The sequence below is a fragment of the Sminthopsis crassicaudata genome, chromosome 1, assembly GCF_048593235.1.
Source record: "Sminthopsis crassicaudata isolate SCR6 chromosome 1, ASM4859323v1, whole genome shotgun sequence".
In the NCBI taxonomy this organism is placed as follows: Eukaryota; Metazoa; Chordata; class Mammalia; order Dasyuromorphia; family Dasyuridae; genus Sminthopsis; species Sminthopsis crassicaudata.
Genome location: NC_133617.1, coordinates 117,889,965 through 117,911,313, shown reverse-complemented (window position 1 = coordinate 117,911,313; position 21,349 = coordinate 117,889,965). Strand labels below are relative to the sequence as shown.

Here is a 21,349-nt window from a genome sequence, read left to right as displayed (position 1 = left end):
GATGTGGCCAGACCTATGTTCTAGGAATATCAATTTTGCAACTATATGGAATATGGATCAGGGAGGACAAAGTAAATGATTGATTCTTATGTCTGGTCATACAACCTGTTCATGAATCCATAACTTCCATCCTATCCACAATAACACAAGATATAGTTTTTGGAACTGTTGAAGTGCTGTATCTCCTCTGTGGTATGAGACCATCTTGTGGGGCACAAATTATTAAATATTTTCTAATACAAAACTTGTGTAAATTAATTACCTTTTTAATGAATACAGAGTTCAAATCAAAATCAACAAAAGTGAGTCTAACGTGGCCTATTAGCTTCAACTGACAATGAGCACACCTGAATAACAATATTCTAATCCTTGGCAATTGTCTTCTGGCCCAAATAATATATGCAATACATTCCAACGTATGAAGTTATAATGGGGCACTGGTCTGTTCTGACCCTGGAGTCTTTCCCAGTGCTGTGTTTGCAATTCACTGAGGATCTGAGGAGCAAGTCTTTGGCCTTTGGGATTCAGCCCAGCAGTAGATGAAACAAAGACTCACCTAGCAGTGAGATTATATTTAGGTGTTCCCTTGGTGAGATCAATGCTATGTAAAAAACTGCTATGTCTGACTCTGTACTCCCCATGAACTGAAACACAATATGACTGCAAAGTATCAGGGGTTGCAAAGGAGAAGAGAAGACTAACTTCTGCTTTTTCTGTACATTGGGAGTAAATGACTTTTTGAAATAACTAATTGATGTTAATTGGTTAAATGGAACTAGACTCCTAGGTAAATGGCAACTGCCACTGCTGAGGAACACACAGGAATTAGTGCTGAAGCTGATACTATTAGAAACACTGTAACCACTGAGATGTATCTCTAAAATTTTGAGTGAGAGATGTAGTTATTCTTGCTCAGTAAATGAGCCCAACGAGTATTTACTATAAAATACTTTTAAAAAGTCAGAGAGTCAATCTTATCTTGTTCTCACCACCTACTGTATATTTCAGAGACCAGAAAATGGCTCGGTTAAGTTAGGAAGAAATTTAATGCCAGTTTGTTCTTTGTATTGTCATTAGACCTTTTTAATGACATTTTTTTGAGGGATTACCTCTTGGGCTTTAGGGATGTTTTAATAGTCCAATCAAGGCCACGAAGATGGCATCTACCTTTATGAAGACATATTCAAATTTAGTCATGACTTTCTCGCGTCCCCTTTCCCACCACCACATTTTCTGCTGTTCCTCTTTCATTTCTTAAATGAATTACAAAGGTGTAGTGTAGATTTCTGAGAAAGACATAACAAATAATATCTTATTCCCTCACCAATCATTGCCCTAGAACCTCTAATAAATGATGAAAATTGACTATCACAGCCAGAGATAGGACTTATATGAAGAAAAGGAGATAATTGGAAAACCAACTTTGGTAATATTGATACCACTATTCCATCTTACTATTCACTTCCTCCACATAGCCATAGAAATTTTCCTTGACAATAATTTGGAGATTTGCAGTGTCTATTCATTTTCCCACCTAAATTCATCTCTATATAAAGGATATCCTTTAATAATTCTCATTTGGATATATTTATGTATCTATATATTTTTTTCTTTTCTCTTAACAGGAATGATAAATTCTTATAAATTACTTATTTGGAGAAGTATTTGGTGTTAAATGTGGAAGTAAAATGTGTGAGAAAAGTTTATCTGTTTTTCTTTTCTTTTTCAGAAAAATCTTGTGAAATCAAATAAGTCCAATTTGAATTAGTGCTCCTTTAGTGGGGAGTAATTCAGCTGTGCTACTATCTGTGGATAGCATGAAACATAATACATTAAAATGGAATCTTGAAAGTGGATATTCAGAAGATGTTGGCAAGACAAGAGAACTTTTCCAGAGAAAATCAAATGCTTTTAACAAGCAAAAACAAACTTTTTCAGGAAGCATATCTGTGCCATCAAAAGGATGACTTGAGTCATTGGTTGCAGAATTGTTAAGTGTAAAAGCTTCATTAGATCAAAGAAATGTCAGTGCCAACTACAGCCTCTGTGACCTTATTGAAAAAATGCTCGACTAATCATTTACAAAGTAACTTCAAGTGATTCTTTTTGCAAACAATAGAATAGAAAGGAGAATGGCTTATATGTCTAAAAATGATATTGATCAATTGAGAAACAAAAATCTTATTTTGTGTAGCAAAAGGATGAAAGACACAGGTGGGTAAAATTTCTCATCTGATTATATATGTATGACATGTTGCTGAAATCAATGTTTAGAGATCTGTTACTTGGCAAATCTATTGTTGACAATGACATGCAAAGATAAATTTTCTACAAGATTGACAGATTTTTTAAAAAATCAAAATGACATAATAGATTAAACTTGCACTGACAGAACTCAATCAATGTCAGGAAGAAATACAAGTCTATAGTAGTGCTTTAAAATGTAGTCTTCATTTAATCTGGAATCACTGCATGACTCAGGCAATCATCTGTTTAAAATACATATAATTCAAGTTCTTACAACAGTAATAAACTTTTTCTTGTTTTAATCAGTGTATTAAAAAGAAAACTCCTTGTACATTATAACAATGACAGGAGGATAGAATATAGGCTATTTTTATATTAGAGGGAATATACTGACTTTGTCATGTCAAAGTAGTTCAAAGAACATTTGAGTTAAAAGAGAAATCATTTTGTTGACAATAACAATGATGCAAATACATTTTAAAACAAAAATTTCCTCCTAAAACGTCTGTATATGGTGATTTTTTTTTTAAAATGAGCACTATCCTCTGCATAGATCAGGATAAGTTCTTTAGATTCATAGTTGGATAAAAAAATGTAAAGTGACCACAGATGCAAAAGTTAGATTTCAGAAAATAATTGACTTTCCCAATTTAGAAAATATTTTCCCTGAAAATAAAGTAGAAAAAAATTACTAATTATTAATCACTTGGCTGATTTACAGAAGCAATCTTGTTTTTATTTAAGGTATCTAGATATTTCTAAAAATGTTTTGTATGGTCAAACGACATTAATCATTTTAGATCATCTAAACACAAATGCTAAGTGTTTGAACCTGAAAATCTTGTTTTATTTGTAGGCAGATAAGAAGTTCTCTGGTTTCCTTTGGAACATCTCTCTAGTTGTCTATCTGGCTATGTATGTCCATTTTCTAAATTATCCTCCATCTTCCCTCAAGCAAAGTGAAACAAATTTTCATTTAATTTTTAATATAGTTTGTTTTGTGGGACATGATTTTCTGATGTAACTATTATAAAGACAAAAACAAAGAGAATTACAACTAGCACTATATCAATTGCACCACATTTTGAGAAACTAAATCCCAAATTAAATCCAGTCTGCACAATCATTGCATATGTTATATGTTGCATTATTTTATTATGCTCCAGATATTTTCATTATAAAACTAACAATTATTTTATTTAAATACAATGTATATGAAGAAAGTTATTTTTATATATTTTCTTAGGAAAATAAGAGTGACAATTTTAAGTAATGAAAAAAAAGAAAGCATTACTACATAAAATTTGTAAATCACTTTACATTGTGAAATGCCTTGTTGCAATCTAAGGATACTGTATATTCTTCTCATAGAATTCGCTTTATCTGGTAACTGTCAAAAAAAAAGTAATAAAGTTAGATGTTATTACTTGTTCTAGATAAACCATTCTGGCTTTTTGTGATCACAGTTTATTTTTTTCCTTTCTAAAGGCCCATACCATCTTTTTATTTACATTATAGATTTCAAATTTCCTGGTTTAAAGAAACTGAGTTGTAATTTTGAAAACACAAGACATCTCACTATACCTTTAATTCTGAACCACCTCCCTCTTTCTCTTTTGCCCCAAAAGACATGGGCGGGCGAGGGCACACACACACACACACACACACACACACACACACACACACACACACACACACACACATAGATTAAGCCATATTTCACCTTTTAAATAGCTTTCCCATTTTTTTTTTCTTACTGGAATTGTTTCTGTTTATGTTATCAGAACTTGAAGGAAAGATAAGAAACAAGCATTAGTGTATTAAGAGTTATGTGCTGAGATATGATAAGCACTTTACAATTATTATGTCAGTACAATAAGATATAGTTCTTTTAAATATGTTGATTTGCTCTTATTGAGGACAGCTAAATGCTCCTATCTTACCTTGAGATTCAATGTCCTGTTAACTATTTTCCCTTGTTCTTCCAAGTTCAATAATAGATATGTATGTATGTGTTTTCAAATATATACACAAACATATATACATATACACACATGTGTATACACATACACATATTCTACATATACTCTATTAATTATATATGTATACACAAATAATAAATCAAATAGCTTTGCTTTTTCTCTCTCATTTATAACCATCTCACAGAAGAAAAACTTAATCCTCTTCAATTTTTAAAGACAAATTCAGCAGAGACCTTTTTATTAGCTTCAATGATTGCTACTTAAAGAATCAAAGGATAGAATGCTCTTATTGAATTTTCTCTTGTAACCAAAATTTTCTTGAATTTCATAAGAACAAGGAAACAAAGATGAACATCAAATTAAAGGTTAACTTTTAGTTTTCTCCCCTGTCAATTTCCTTTAAAAAAAAAAAATAGCAATGATAATGTTAAGAGATGGTTTGTCTTATTCCAAGCTTTAATTGTAGTGTTACAGAACTTGAGAGCTGGGAAATATCCAAGCAGCCCTCTAGACCCTAGGTCATTATGTGACAATGAAAATCACAAGAGAGATAAAGACTGGCCCTGTATGTTTGGGAATATCTTCAGAGATGATAATTAATGGGAGATGATAAGAGAAAAAAAAGGAGGAGGAGGAAGAAGAGAGAAGAAGGCACAGGATAGAGATTTTGAAGACACTCATGGTTAGGTTAGAAGAGGGAAGATGGAGGATAATTTAGAAAATGGGACTCATGCATAGCCAGATAGACAACTAGAGAGATGTTCCAAAGGAAAGCAAACATCCAGCACCGGGTAGAGTCAGAAGGAAGAATTGGCTATGTGGCATTAGGGAGCATAAGTTGGGACAACGATGTCAAAAACTGGAAAGGTTAGCTGGGGTTCCCAAACTACTGCCTGTAGGCCAGATGCTGCCAGCCAGATTATGGCAAATGGGCTGAGGGGGGGAGACAGAGTGTGAGCTTTTGTTTTTACTGTAGTCCAGCCCTCCCACAGGGACAGTGAACTGGCCCCTATTTAAAAAATTTGAGGACCAATGGGAAGAACTAGAATTGAGAAGATCATGTGATGTAGGCTTTAAGAGAGCATTTGGTAACTTTGAAGAGAGTAGTTTCAGTCATTTGGTGAGGATGGAAGCAGAATACAAGAGACTGATAATTAAGGGAAAGAAATAGAAATGAGAAAGAAAGATGTGACAGTTTAAGGAGCAGAAGGATCAATTGAATATTTTCTTAAGGAGGGCAGAGAACTGGTAATATTTGAAGGCAATAAGGAAGGAGCCAATCAATAAGAAGATATCAAAGATGGGAGACTGAAAATGAAAAGACAGGGTTATTAAAGGATAAAGCCTTCCAAAAGATGGAAAGAGGAATGGGATATAAAAGTACAAGTAGAGAAAGAAAAGGACCATTTCATTCTAGAACAAAATAGAGTATGGAGTTTGATGAAAAAGGATTCTAAGTAATGGAAAAGAGATTTTTTATTTTCCAGTGAAAGATGTGAATTCTTCCGCTAAGAGAGAGGGGAAAGGGATGATGAAGCAAGCTTGAGGAAAGATGTGAAACGGCTTCCACGGAGAGTTAACGGATCAATACCATATTTAGTTAACTCGTTGCCACCTCTCTGGGTTTCAATTTTCCTGTAAATATAATTGACTATTCCTCATCTGTAAAATGGGAGTTAATAACCCTCACAGGATTGTTGTGAGGAAAGCACTTTTCAAACTGTGAATCACTATGTAAATATTAAGCAAGTTACTGTCTGTAAAATGAGGGGATTGGACTAGATCGACTTTTAAGCTTCTTCCATTTCAAATTCTCTGATTATGGATGTGCACAAAGTAAATAATAGCTTTCAAACAAGCACAATCTTCGGTATTCACGTAAGTGTTAGAGAAAATTGCTGGGCTAGTAAGGTCCTTTTCTTTTTGGGAAACCCATCTGTCAAGTGGGGGGGAGGGGTGTATGATAATAGCGTCTATTTCCCAGGGTTACTGAGGAGAAATCATATTAACGAAGCACTTTCCAAACTTTAAAAACACTTCGAAAGACTTAATATTTATTCACGGCGAGGATAGGACGGATCGTGATACCTCCTGCCCACCTTCTAACAAAAAGCTCAAGATTGAGAGGATTTTTAGACAGGTATAAGGGGGTAGCGCGGTGGATTAAGTGATGGGACTGAAAAGTTAAATCTGACTTCCGTCTTCAGTTTCCTCTTACTAAATGCTCATCGATTTACTCCTCCCAAGGACTGGTCCCCAAAGCTCCAATCAGAGCCAGCCCCGGAGCCGAGTCCTTAGCTCCGCTACGAGTCAGTTTCCCTTTACCCACGTGCGACGCTGACTACAACGTGATGACGTCACTTGGACGTTAGCGTCCCGGAAGAGCGGAAGCCCTGGTGTTGTTTGGAAGTTGTTCCCAAGCTGCTTTTGACTCTCCCGCCATCTGTTAACTCCAGTCCCGTGCGCTTCTCCCCGCAATTTTGTTTAAGCCCTCTAATGGACTTCGTTTAGGGGAGGTAGGCCCTGAGGTTGGGTCGCGCCCCGGCGCCTGGCGGGCCTCAGTTTAAGAAAGTGTGTCTCGCTGCGGCGCTGCCCGGCGTGGGCCCCGCCGCTATCCGTCCTTCCTCTTTAAAAGGGGTCTTCCGCACCCCGGTTCCGCTGGGTCAGCATGTCCACCCCGCCCTTAGCCGGGGCCGGGATGCCTCCTGGAGCCTTCACGGGCCCCCAGGCCCAGGCCGCGCGCGAGGTGAACACTGCGTCCCTCTGCCGGATTGGCCAGGAAACCGTGCAGGACATCGTGTATCGCACCATGGAGATCTTCCAGCTGCTCCGGAACATGCAGGTGAGGGAGGCGGGGAGGCCCGCTGATGTTCTGTTTACATGGCGCTTTAAGGCTACCGGAACGCCTTACGGAGCTCTCGCGTGTGATGCTTTGACCAATGCAGGTGGTCTTCTAGTCCGGGATTTTTAAAACTCTCTCCAAAAAAAATTTAGGAGACTTCCGTATGTAGATATATAAAATTGTATGCAAATGGAACATTTATTGATAATAAATCACAAGTTCGCGACTCCCACATTCAGTTATATAACCCTATAAAGGGTCGAAACCCAACACTTAAGAAACTTTGTTCTAGTCAACAACTTCATTTATTTATTTATTTTTTACTTAATAGTATTTTTCCCTTGTGTCGCAAATTTTTCTCCCTCTTCCGGGACGGAGCAATCTGATCTAGGTTAAAGGTGTGCAATTCTTCTAAACATTTTTCCCTATCACTGTTCCAAGTAAAGTTCAGGTTTTAAAAATCACTTTTACTTCTAGCCCCAGCATATTAGAAAAGACAATAGAATAAAGGAATAGGTCATTTTTGAGAAGCTATGGAAAAGGAGACACATTAATATGCTCTTGATAAAGTAGCGAATTTGTCCAACCACAATGAAAAGTCATCCAGAATTGTGCTGTAAAAGTGATTAAAACATCCATATCCTTAAGCATGTATCCTTAGAATATACCTATATATATATATATATATATATATATATATATATATATATATATTTTTTTTTTTTTTTTGGTGGTAGCAAATAATTGTAAACAAAGTAGATAATCTTTTATTGAGGGATGAATATAATGGAATATTATTGTAATCTTAAAAAAAATATATATAAAAATGTAAGCACATCCAGAAAACAGTATACACTGGAACTGTCTTGTTCTTCAATCATATTTAACTTTCCATCATCCCATATGGGGTTTTCTTAGCAAACATATGGGTTTGCCATTTCATTGTCCAGTGGATTAGGATAAATCAAGGTTAACTGACTTTCCCGGGGTAGGCAAAGCTAGAGTCTTGAGACTAGATTTGAACATGGGTCTTCTGGAGAGTGCTCTCTCCACTGAGCTAACTAGCTTCCTCATACACTATAATTAGAACAATAATGTAAAGAAAAATAATAGAAGTTAAAACTGAATGGTTGTTTGGCCCCAAAGGAGACTGTGGAATATTCCATATGTGTCAGACTTTTTCATGTGTTTAGTTTTGCTTTAAGAGTCTTGTTTTTCATTTACTCTGCAAAGAATAGCCAGAGAGGGAGACATGTTGAGAAATGTAGACAATAAAAAATTAACATTCATTCTTTCCTTTGTTTGCTTTTAAGGATTGATCAGACTAATCAACAGCTTCACCAGCAGAAGGAGAGTGAACTTCTCTTCCTTCAAAGTAATTTTTATTTTTTGCTAAATGTGATCTGAAGCCTCTTGGTAGTGGTTGTTTCAAAATTTGAATTTCATTACTGGTAGTAATGGATTAGTCTTCTTGTGGTTGTAGTTTGCAGATCCATGAATTTATTTTTTCATGTCTTTTGATCACTTACTCATTCTCAAAGTGTGGTCTGTAGACCTCTGGGGGTCCTTATGACCTTTTTAGAAGCTCTATGAGGTCAGACCTATTTTCATAGTAATACTTAGATATTTACATTTCTAGTGTGATATACATAAAACTTCCTTGGGTGAGTGGATTCTCAATAAATTATAAAAGTTAAAGGGGGTCTTTGAGAACCTCTATATTTGAGCATGTTCTTGGTCACAAATATTTGTGTTAATATTTTTTCTCACCATAAATTTTCTTGTATTTTATATATGTTCTTTATAGACATATATGTACATGGTGTCCCCCTCAATAGAATATCAGTCAGCATCTTGAAAATAGGGATTGTTTTATTTATTTATTTATTTATTTCCATATATCCTCTGGTCAACATAGTATCTGGCATGTGTAGGAATGTGAAAAATTTTCTACTTGATTGATTGTTGAATACTCTATATATGTACAGTATTAGATGTTTATTTAAGACTTTTTCTAATCAGAATTTTCCCTTTATCTTAGTTATATTTGTTTTAGACCTGCAAATGCTTTCAATTTCATGTAATTATATATATATATTTACATTTTATTTTTAAGATCACTTCCAACATTTAATAATTCCCATGGTCATAGTTACTAATGATACTGCCATCCATTTTTATATCCATTTGCAACTTGAGATGATAAGATGCTCTTTTTTTTTTTTTTCCAAACATAAATTTCTTGTCACATAGTTAGTTTTTCTCCAAGGATTCTGTGTTATAAGATTTATTAAATACTGAATTATTTAGTTTTTGACTAGCTAGTCTTTTGCATATATCTACTTTTGTCTTTTCAAACTAATTTCTTACCCAGCCTTAATCACTGAATAAGTGGTTGCCTCAGTCAAACTAAGTATTAAAGACTTTAGCTTAAAAAAAGGCCAAAGTCTCCCACTGCATCCAAGACCGTCTCCCATCTTCCTGATCTATATCTGTCCACTATACCCAGATGGCTCTAGAGGAGAAAATGAGGTAGTGATCTTGAACAGCCTTTCCTCAACTAAATCAAGTTGACTTGCATGTCAAGGCATCACCTCCATGATGTCCTTGGTTGTCTTTGAAAATTAAGGAGAAACAAGTACCAAGTAACTTTGATGGTTATATTTTCTAAAGTATCTTGAGGTAAGAAAGTTCTTTTCTCTTTAATTCCTCTTCTTTTTTTCATCATTCCTCTTGAGATATTTCCCTACCCTACCTTTGTTCATGGTAAGAGTTCCATTTAATGTCCATATCTGTGTTTTATTTTTCCTTTTATTTCTTTTGCTAGAAGTGGTATTTAAGATGAATATATAATACAGCTTTTGGGTATTTAAAATTGATATGGAGTTTTAAGTAGCAGACTTTCTTGGGTATATTTCTAAAATAAAGTTGAACAAAATGTTAAAGTAAGAACTACATTTTATTGTCTTCCTTGAGCATCCTAATTGTCTCATTAGTTTTGTCTGGATATTTGTGAATTGGTATTTTTAGCTACATATTATTTAACTTTTAAATAGAGCCAAGAATTTTTCAGCATTTCCAATTTTAATTAACTGGGTAGAGCAGCTACATGTATATGGAAAACTGTAATATTAAAGTAGTACTTTTTAAAACTATAATGATCACATATAGCATGATCACAGTAGGAGGCCCCTCACTGGGGAGATCAAGGATGGTGGACTAGAGTTTGCACATTGAATTATAGGAGAGTTAAAGCCAAGTAAGTGTTTTCAGTAAGGCCAGCACCAATACAATGAATCCCTCAGGATTGAGGGACCACTAGGTTGCCTGAGGTAGGCAAAAAAAATAGCTGAAGTCAAAAACAGAGAAAATCAAAGCTTCCATGCCAACTAACAGTGGCATCAGGCATATGCTTGACCAGTTTCCAAAAAAAATGTTGTGTTACCCAGAAGTTTTACTGCAAAGTTGTACTTCATGACAAGTGTTTACCATTTAAAGCTCATTGATTTTAGAGTTGACATTATAACAACATTTTATATCAATATCTCTTACTAGGCTGTAAGTTCCTTGAGAGCAGCAACCATATTAATTTTCTTCTATTCTTCCAACACTAAATAAATGTATTAAGAACAAGAATGTATGCCAGATAAATGAGTTGTTTTCTATTGCTAATTTACAGAAATAAAAATATGCTGTAACAAAAGTTTTGTGTCAGGTCAAATGGCTAGTGAAAAATCTCCCTATTTTATTTATAAGAGCAAGTTGACATTTAAGTTTTCATGGAGCTATCATTTCTTTAAGTTGGTTACTCCCTTCATAGATGCAAATGGTAATTTCTCCATGTCCTTTTATCTTATATGATAATTGTCAGAATGGTTCTATTTTATTTAATGGCATTTTTGAAGAAAAAAATTTGGAATTTCAATGCAGTAAGTGTTTATTCTGTTATTTTTATTTTTTTCTAATTAACCAGTTACCAAATGGTGTCACTTATCACACTGGAACATATCAGGACAGGTTAGCCAAACTTCTCGATCATCTCCGTCAACTCTCCATCCTCTTCCGGAAACTAAGATTAGTTTATGATAAATGCAATGAAAACTGTGCAGGATTGGATCCTATCCCAATAGAGGTAAGTTTTAGTGGTATAGAATGGGGGCAGTTATCAGAAAAAAAGATGTTTATATAAGTGTTAATTGGAGTAATTATTTCTCTGTATCTGTTATTTCAGTATAGTCTAAACTATTGAAATGTGCTAATTTTCATCTTTATAGAAGATTAATACTATATTTAACATGATTGCTATTTGTGGCATATATGTGTATATGTTATATATATATATATATATATTTTTTTTTTTTTAATTAAAGCTTTTTATTTTCAAAGTATATGGATGAAAAATTTTCAACATTGACCCTTGCAAAACCTTGTGTTCCAAATTTTTTCCCTCTCTTCCCCCCACTCCTTCCCCCTTGATGGCAAGTAATTCAATATATGCTAAATATGTGCAATTCTTCTATACATATTTCCACAATTGTGCTGCACAAGAAATACCAGATCAAAAAGGAAAAATAAATGAGAGAAAACAAAATGAAAGCAAACAACAGCAAAAAAGTGAAAATGCTATGTTATGGTCCATACTCAGTTCCCATAATCCTTTCTCTGGGTGCAAATGGCTCTCTTCATCATAAAATCACTGGAACTGGTCTGAATCATCTCCTTGTTGAGAAGAGCTATGTCTATCAGAATTGATCATCATATAATCTTGTTGCCATGTACAATGATTTCCTGATTCTGCTCATTTCACTTAGCATCAGTTCACATAAGTTTCTTCAAGCCTCCCTGAAATTATCCTGCTAATCGTTTCTTATAGAGTAGTAATATTCCATAGCATTCATATACCATAACTTATTCAGTCATTCTCCAATCTATGGGCATCCAATCAGTTTCCAGTTTTTTGCCACTACAAACATTTTTTAACCATGTGGGTCCCTTTCCCTCCTTTTATGATCTCTTTGGGATATAAGCTCAGTAGAAACATTGCTGGGTTAAAGGGTATGCAAAACTTGATTGTCCTTTGGGCATAGTTCTAACTTGCTCTCCAGAATGGTTTAATCCATTCACAACTCCACCAACTATGTATTAGTGTCCCAGTTTTCCTGCATTGCCTCCAATATTTGTCATTATCTTAGCCAATCTGAGAGGTGTGTAGTAGTACCTCAGAGTTCTCTTAATTTGCATTTCTCTGATCAATAGTGATTTAGAGCACCTTTTCATATGAATAGAAATAGTTTCAATTTCTTTATTTGAAAATTATCTGTTCATATCCTTTGACCATTTAATGGCTTGAATTCCTTTAAATTTGAATCAATTCTCTCTTTTTTTTTTTTTTTTTTTTTTTTTTTTTTAAGAAATGAGGCCTTTATCAGAACCCTTGAATGTAAATTGTTTTTCCCAGTTTATTGCTTCCCTTCTACTCTTTTCTGCATTGGTTTTGTTTGTACAGACACTTTTTACCTTAATGTAGTCAAAATTATCTATTTTGTATTCAATAATGTATTCCAATTCTTCTTTGGCCACACATTCCTTCTTTCTCCACAGATCTGAGAGGTAAACAATCCTTTGTTCTGATAATTGCTTATAACAGCACCCTTTATGTCTAAATCATTAACCCATTTTAGCCTTATCTTGGTATACAATGTTAGTCAATACCTAGTTTCTGCCATACTAATTCCAATTTTCCCAGCACTTTTTGTCAGATAGTGAGTTCTTTTCCCAAAAGCTGGGGTCTTTGGGTGCGTCAAACACTAGGTAATTATGGTCATTGACTATTTTATCCTGGAAACCTAATCTATTCCACTAATTGACTACTTATTTCTTAGCTACTACCAAGTGATTTTGATGACTCCTGCTTTATAATATAATTTTAAGTCTGATACAGCTAGGCCACTTTAAGTTGCATTTTTTTTCATTAATTCCCTTGAAATTCTTAACCTTTTATTCTTCCAGATGACTTTTGCTATATTTTTCTAGCTCTATAAAATAAATTCTTGGGAGTTTGATTGGTACGACACTGAATAAGTAGATTAATTTAGTAGTATTGTCATTTTTATTATTTTAACTCAGTCTACCCATGAGCACTTTGATATTTTTCCACGAGATTAGGTCTGACTTTATTCATGTGGAATTGTGTTCAATATATTTCCTGACTTTGCCCTGACAGGTAGACGCCCAAATATTTTATATTATCTACAGTTATTTTAAATGGAATTTCTCTTTGTATTTCTTACTGCTGGACTTTGTTGGTAATATTATAAAAATGCTGATGATTTATATGGATTTATTTTGTATACTACAACTTTGCTGAAGTTGTGAATTTTCTCTAGTAGTTTTTTAGTTCATTTTCTAGAGTTCTCTAAACATATCATCATCTGCAAAGAGTGATAATTTGGTTTCCTCATTACCTACTCTTAATTCCTTTCATCTCTTTTTCTTCTCTTATTGCCAAAGCTAGAATTTCTAATAAAATATTGAATAGTAATATGATAATGCGCAACCTTGTTTCACCCATGATGTTATTGGAAATGGTTCTAATTTATCCCCATTACATCTGACACTTGCTGATTGTTTTAAATAGATGCTATTGATCATTTTAAGGAAAACTCCTTTTATTCCTATACTCTAGTGGTTTTAATAGGAATAAGTTTTGGATTTTGTCAAATGCTTTTTCATCATCTGTTGAGGTAATCATAATTTTTGTTAGTTTGGTTATTGATAGTCAGTTATGCTGCTAGTTTTTCTAATATTGAACATGTACTGCATTCCTAGTATACATCTTACTTGGTCATGGTATATTATCAATCTCTGCTAATAATTTTAAGACTTTTGCATCAATTTTCACTAGGAAAATTGGTCTATAATTTTCTTTCTCTGTTTCATCCTACCTGGTATAGGTAGCAGCACCATGCCTGTGTCATTAAAAATAATTTGGTAGGATTCCTTTTCCCCCTATTTTTCCAAATAGTTTCCATAATATTGGAATTAATTGTTCTTTAAATATTTGGTAGAATTCACTTGTAAGTCCATCTGACCCTGGAGATTTTTTCTTAGGGAGTTGATTAATAGTTTGTTCAGTTTCTTTTTCTGAAATGGGACTATTTAAGTAATTTATTTCCTCTGTCAATCTAGACAATCTATATTTTTGCAAATATTCAACTATTTCACTTAGATTATCATATTGGCATATAGTTGGGTAAAATAGCTCCTAATTATTGCTCTAATTTTCTCTTTATTAATGGAAAGTTCACTCTTTTCATTTTTGATAATAACAATTTGATTTTTTTTCTTATCTTTTTCTAATCAAATTAACTAAAGGTTTATCCATTTTGTTGTTTTTGTATTTTGTTTTGCTGAGGCAGTTGGGGTTAAGTGATTTGGCTAGGGTCACATAGCCAGTAAGTATTAAGTGTCTGAGGCCAGCTTTGAACTCAGGTCCTCCTGATTTCAGGGCTGGTGCTTTATCCACTACACCTGCTATTTCATTAAATAAATAAATGAATGAATGAATGAATGATGAATTTTGATGATGTTGTTGTTTCTTTTCATAAAAACAGCTCTTAGTTTTGTTTGAGTTCAATAGGGTTTTTTTTTTAACTTTCAAGTTTATTAATATCTCCTTTCATTTTCAGAATTTCAAATTTGGCATTTACTTGAGAGTTTTTTTTTTTTTTTTTTCCCTAGCTTTTTTTAGTTGCGTGCCCAATTCGTAGATTTTCTCTTTCTCTATTTCATGCAAGTAAACATCTAGAGATATAAAACTTTCCCTAATAACTACTTTGGTTGCATCCCATAAATTTTAGTATGTTGTCTCATTATTGTCATTCTGTTGGATGAAATTATTGATTGGGTCTACGATTTTTGTTATTTCATTCACTCATTCCTTAGGCTCAGATTATTTAATTTCCAATTAATTTTTGGTGTATTTTTTACTGGCCCTTTATTACACGTGATTCTTATTGCATCATGATCTGAAAAAGATGCATTTACTATTTCTGCTTTTCTGCATTTCATTTTGATGTTTTTAATGCCCTAATACATGGACATTTTTTGTGTAGGTTCCCTGTCCTGCTGAGAAAAATGTATATTCCTTTCTGTCTCCATTCAATTTTCTCCAAAGCTCTATCATACCTAACTTTTCTAAAATTCTGTTGACTTCCTCAACTTCTTTCTTATTTATTTTGTGATTTGATTTAACTAGTTCTGAGAGAACAAGATTGAGATTCCCCATTAGTATAGTTTTGCTGAATGTCTATTCTTGCAGCTCTTAACTTCTTCTCTAGGAATTTGAATGCTATGCTACTTGGTGTCTATATATTTAGTATTGGTATTACTTCATTATCTATAGTACCTTTAGTAGGATGTAGTTTCTTTCCTTATCTCTTTTAATTAGATCTATTTTTGCTTTTCCTTGATCTGAGATCAGAATTGCTACCCCTGCTTTTTTCATTTCAGCTGAAGTATAATATAATCTGCTCCACCCTTTTACCTTTACTCTGTATCACTGTTCTTTAAATGTGTTTCTTATAAACAACATATAATAGAATTCTGGTTTTTAATCCAGTCAGATGTTTGCTTCCATTTTACAGGAGAATTCATCCCATTCACATTCATAGTTAAAATGACTGATTCTCTATTTCCTGCCATCTTATTTTGCCCAAATTGTTTTTCCCTTTCCTTCCTCCCTAATATTTTGCTTCTGGCCACTACCTCCCTCAAACAGCCCTCCCCTTTTACAGTCCCTCCCTTTTTCTTGTACCTTTCCCCTACTACTGTTTTTCTCTTCTGTTAGTCTCTCCTCCTTTTCTTTCCCCTTTCTCCTCCTACTTCCCTAGGGTAAGACAAGTTTTCCTGTGAAGCTAATATTTCTGATATTCTCTCTTCTAACCACATCTGATGAGAGTAAGATGCACACAACATTCATCCCCTTCCTTTCTTTCCCTGAGTTATGATAGGTCTTTTTTGCCTGTTCATGAGATGTAATTTGCCTCATTTTGCCTCCCATTTTCCTCTTCTTCCAGTACAACCAATCCCTTTTCAACCTTTAATTTCTTTTTTATACGCTCACAATAAAATCAAATTAAACCTGCACCCTATAAGTATACCCAAAACACAAATACAGTTCTCAAGAGTTATTTCCTTTTTACATTTCTCTTGACTTCTGTTTTTGGAGATCAAATTTTAGCTCTGGTCTTTTCATCCAAAATAGATGAAATTCACCTGTACTATGGAATGTCCATCTTCTTCCCTAAAAGATAATACTCAGTTTTGTTGGATAGTTGATTCTTGACTGCAATCCAAGTTCCTTTGCCTTTTGCAATATCAGATTCCAGGCCCTTCAGCACTTTAAAGTGAGAGCTGCTAGGTCTTTTGATTATGGCTCGGCAATATTTGAATTGTTTCTTTCTGTCTGATTGCAATATTTTCTCCTTGATCTGATAGTTCTAAAATTTAGCCACAATATTACTCTTGAGTTTTAATTTTGGAGTCTCAGGAGATGATCAGTGAATTTTTTTCAATGACTACTTTACCTTCTGGTTCAAGGACATCAGGGCAGTTTTCCTTTATGATTTCCTGAAAATTATGTCTAGGCTCTTTTTTCCCATCATGTTTTTAGGAAGCCCAATAATCCTTAGATTGTCTCTCCTAGATTTGTTTTCTGGAATAGTTATTTTTCCAATGAGGTATTTTACATTTTCTTCTTCTTTTGGTTTTGTTTGACTGATGCTTAATGTCTCATTGAGTCATTCACTTCCATTTGTTCAATTCTAATTTTTAGTGAATTATTTTCTTCAGTTACCCTTTTTAGCACCCTTTTGCATTTAGCCAGTTGGATTTTTAAATGTGTTGCTTGTTCATCGGATTTTTTTTTCTATTTCACAAATTATGTTTTTCAATTAATTATTTTCTTTTTCCATTTCACTAAATTTATTTTGTAAGAAGTTTTCTTTAGATAATTTGTATGTTTTCTTTTCTTAATTCTCCTGCAGTGTTCTCATTTCCTTTCCTCATTTTTTTTTCCCTATCTCTTTTAAGATTCTTTTTTAAATTCCTCCAAAAGAGCCATGTGAAATGAGAACCAACCCCTCACTTTTTAGGGCTTCATGTGGAGATGATTTGCTTTTAGTGTCCTTGGGGTTTGAGGTCTGTTCTTCTCTTTCTCCATAAAAACTATCTATGGTCAAGACTTCTTTTTGTTTTTTGGTCTATTGTTTTTAAAAAGTTGAGTGTAAGGTTCAGAGGAGGACTGAGGAACTGCACAATTAGCAAGTAAAAGAGGCTTTGAAGTTTGAGACCCCTGGAAGTGGTTTCTGTGAATAAACAGGAACCACCTCATGGGCAAGGAACCCTGATCTCATTGAGATCCTCATCATTAATGGGAGCATCTTCTTCTCTCATTGGCTATCCGTGTGATCTCATAGACCCTATTTAAGATAATGGGGACAAGGAAGTAGCTCTCTTTGGGAGTTCATCAGGAGTTCACTGGGAGTCAGCAGGAGGTCAGCTAGAGTCAGGATGTGAATACAGGAATAAAAGATCTTGAGCTTGCACATGGCTATTCTCAAGTGCTCTACCGTGCATTTAAACCATCATTCTATGAAATGATGGCCAGAGATCTCTGAAGACCTCAGACAGAGGTAAGCTTGGTAAAACTGGTTTAAGCACTGCGAAAAACAGTGACCAGAGATTCTTCTGAGGGCCTGGGAATTAAGAGAGACTGACAATAGTGAATGCAGAGTGGACATTAACACGGATATTCACAAGAGTAGTGAATTCACAGTGGAGGTCTATTCTTAGGGCAGAAGGGAGATTATCCCAAGTTTCCTCTACAGCGACAGTGACTGCACTGATCGTTGATGCTGACTTACTAGATGAGCTTGACTCAGTCCCGCATTATTCTAAAGTTCAGAGGCTCCCTGTTTGCCTTTTGTATTTGTATTTGTATCACAGCTAATCTGCTGATCCACTGGCTTGTAACCAGGACAGAATACTGTTGAATTTTGGCTAAGTGTCCCGATAGATTTCCCAGCTGTCCTCGATCTCTGCACTGCATACGCTTGACTACCTCTATTTTGTTCCTCCTGCCCCCCAGCCTGATTGAAACAGACCTTTTCTGAAATTTGTTCAAAATATATTTTGCTGGAAATTTATTACATTGCAAGTGTTTGTAGGTTCTGTCACTCCAAAACAAATTCAGAGGTTTGATTTGGTGTTGGTCTGACAGATGGCAGGAAAAGTGCAGACAAAGGTGGGTCTTCTCTCCACCATCTTGGCTCCACCGCAGTGTGTGTGTGTGTATGTGTGTGTGTGTGTGTGTGTGTATTTTTTTTTAAATTAAAAACATTTAATTTTTAATTCTTCATGTTCTATAAAACTGTGACAAAAAAAAAACTCATGTGATAACTTATTAATTTGTACAATTTTTTCTTCCCCTGTTAATTTCTAGAACTCTTAATCATTCAACATCTCTATTCCTTTCTCATCCTCCCCTCGCTCAGGTAGTAATATCTCTATAATAAACCTGTGGATAACAATGAGTATTATGTTAGCCAAACAACTTATATATCATGTGACCTGTATACAAAATAAGATACTCTGAATTTTGAGCTTGAGCCAAATCTAATTTCATCTCTCATATCTATAGATTTTTAGTAATTTTTTAAATCACTTTATCCTGTCTTACCTATTCAACAATAGAATTGCAAATGTTTTTAGAAATGTTTAAAAATGCCAGTTTTCATAGTGCCATATAAATGTAGTTATTTTCCTCCTTGAGATTTTTATTGGTACTCATTCAGATTTAAAATTTGAGTTATTTCTCTTTTTGTTTGTAATGCAAAATAGTTGTTTAAATATATGATATAGTTGAGTAATAGAGATATATTTCAATTACATTGAGTATATGATACTTCTCTTTGGTAGCTCTTCATATTAATTTGTACTTTTGTTTTCAAAGGTAAGGAAATAAATTTCTCAATACCCTGATTTTCTTCTTCAGTAAACATTTACAATACCTAAAAGTATGATCATATTGATTGAATTGATTGATTTAAATGGAGATTTATAAAATTCATAATGGAAACTAAGCTTATTTTCAGGTGTATTTTGTTCTGAAATTTACTGAAAACATTTAGAGCTTTTTTTCAAAATCCTAATACTATTAGATTATAACTAGTTCAAGTAAGCTTTAACTTCAAATTGTTTATAACACAGCTTGACAAAAACAAAACATAGATTTTTTTTTTTGGTGAAAAAAATCTTGGACTTTGGGGTCAAGATTTGAGTTTCAATTTGATTCTGTCACTTCAGTTACCTATGTGACCAAAGGAACTGGACTAAAATGATTTTTCAAGGTCTCTTCTAGCCAACTCTAGTTTTATCATCCTAAAAGTGGTTTTTTAAAATAATAATTTTGGGGGAAGCTAGATGGTGCAGTAGATAGAGCACCAGTCCTAAAGTCAGAAGGACCCGAGTTCAAATTTGATCTCAGATACTTAACACTTCCTAACTGTGTGACTCTGGACAAGTCACTTAACCTCAATTGCCTCAGCAAAAAAAATAAAAATAAAATAATAATTTTTAAACAAATTTGATATTTTTAAACTCATGAAAGTTAAATTTTTTTGTATGCTATTTTAAACAAATACATTACATACTGCAAAATACCAACATTATTCTAAGATTTGAATTTTATTTGTATTCTATACATTTTAACTTCCTCCTTTCCCTTCTCTCCCTCTCATAACTAGCAACTTATTCCTTATGTGGAAGAAGATGGCTCAAAGAATGATGACCGTGGTGCTTCTGGCCAACTTCGTTTTGCTAGTGAAGAAAGAACAGAAATAGCAGAAGTAAATAAAGTGAGTGATTATTTTACATTTTCTTTTTGTATTTTGGAATTATTAGTAAAATATTTAAGTGGTTTCAAGATGGCTCAAAAATATTATTATGAAGTCATTGAAAGGAATATCTTATTTATCCAAAGATCATTTACCAGCTACTTTATCTTTATCATAGTAGAAAACAAGAAATTTGCAAAAATAGTCCTTAAATTGACCAAAATAGATAATCTCATAATTCTCACAGGTCAAGATATTGCACTTAGCACAGAAACTCATGTAAAACTTCTTTTTCTATTTTTTTAGAAGCTTTGTCAGGCCATCCACAAGTTTTTTAAAACCTATAGTCTTAATTGTTTGGTTAACAAGAATGGAAGTAAAAAATAGAAAATATCTTTTAGATAACGGTGGATAACGGTAAGAAAATTTCTGAAAATGGAAAGGAGAAAAAAAAAACTATTATAACACATTATAATAGTTGATGTTTATAATAATGACCTTCAGTTATCTAGAAAAGATTGAATTATACTATATAATATTTGAGATGTCAGGAAAACATATTATGCATTTTATTTATTTCTTCCTTGATTATTCAGTAATTACTTTTTTAAAACATCAAAAACATTTGGAACAAGCAACATAAAATGTTTTACTCTTTTTTGCAATGAGAAAATGTAAAGGGCTAAAACTCTGAATAGGTGCCCTGGAATCAGACAACGGATCACTTAAGACTTATATTGGACAATAACTCTGTTAGCATATGTTTGAAAAAATGACCCTTTTCACTATTCTGTGCTGGCTCAATCTTTTGGCGTATACAGATAATCATAGGAGGGATTAGGGGGTGAAGTGAGACAAGCCAGACTTACTTTGGAGGAGGATGAGGAGAAGGGAGGTTAGTAGAGAGCTCATGGCAGTTTTGTCCATCCCCTTCACCTCTTCCCCTAAAGACCAATGCTTATCCTGCTTATCCTGACTCCAGGTGATTCTGAGGCCTCCAGGGAACTAGCCCGGAACTTTACAGAAAATTAAAAGGTTTTAATTGAATAGAATTTTGTTTTTAAACAGCTAAAAAAAAATGTTTAAAAGCTTTTTAAAAAAAATATGTTTGAGTACTTGAGAGAATAAGCATCAGCTATCTAGGAAACTCAGTTATATGAACTGTTACTTTACATGAATTATAGCTACTATATATCTACCACCATGACTACCAACCATATTATAACATTATATGTTCAATAAATATTTGTGAATATGTTTTGTTGATAAAATTGGAATAGAATCTTGAGGCCATAAGTCAAAGTGCCTTTAGTAAACTAAAGTTCTAAAAGAAAAGAGATTTAGAACTTCCTGGCCAGCAAAACTTCCCAGTGCTACTTGAA

The 21,349-nt window shown here is 33.8% G+C and overlaps 1 protein-coding gene across 1 annotated transcript in view; it reads left to right on the top strand.

The window, feature by feature from the left end:
- Nucleotides 1-6,584: 6,584 nt before the first annotated feature.
- Nucleotides 6,585-21,349, top strand: part of MED30 (mediator complex subunit 30) — a 34,474-nt gene continuing 19,709 nt past the window's right edge. The window contains exons 1-3 of the mRNA XM_074266563.1: nt 6,585-7,071; nt 11,045-11,203; nt 19,878-19,988. Of these exons, the coding sequence (XP_074122664.1) occupies nt 6,898-7,071; nt 11,045-11,203; nt 19,878-19,988 (444 nt within the window). The 5' untranslated portion in view covers nt 6,585-6,897. The remainder of the gene's footprint in view (nt 7,072-11,044; nt 11,204-19,877; nt 19,989-21,349) is intronic.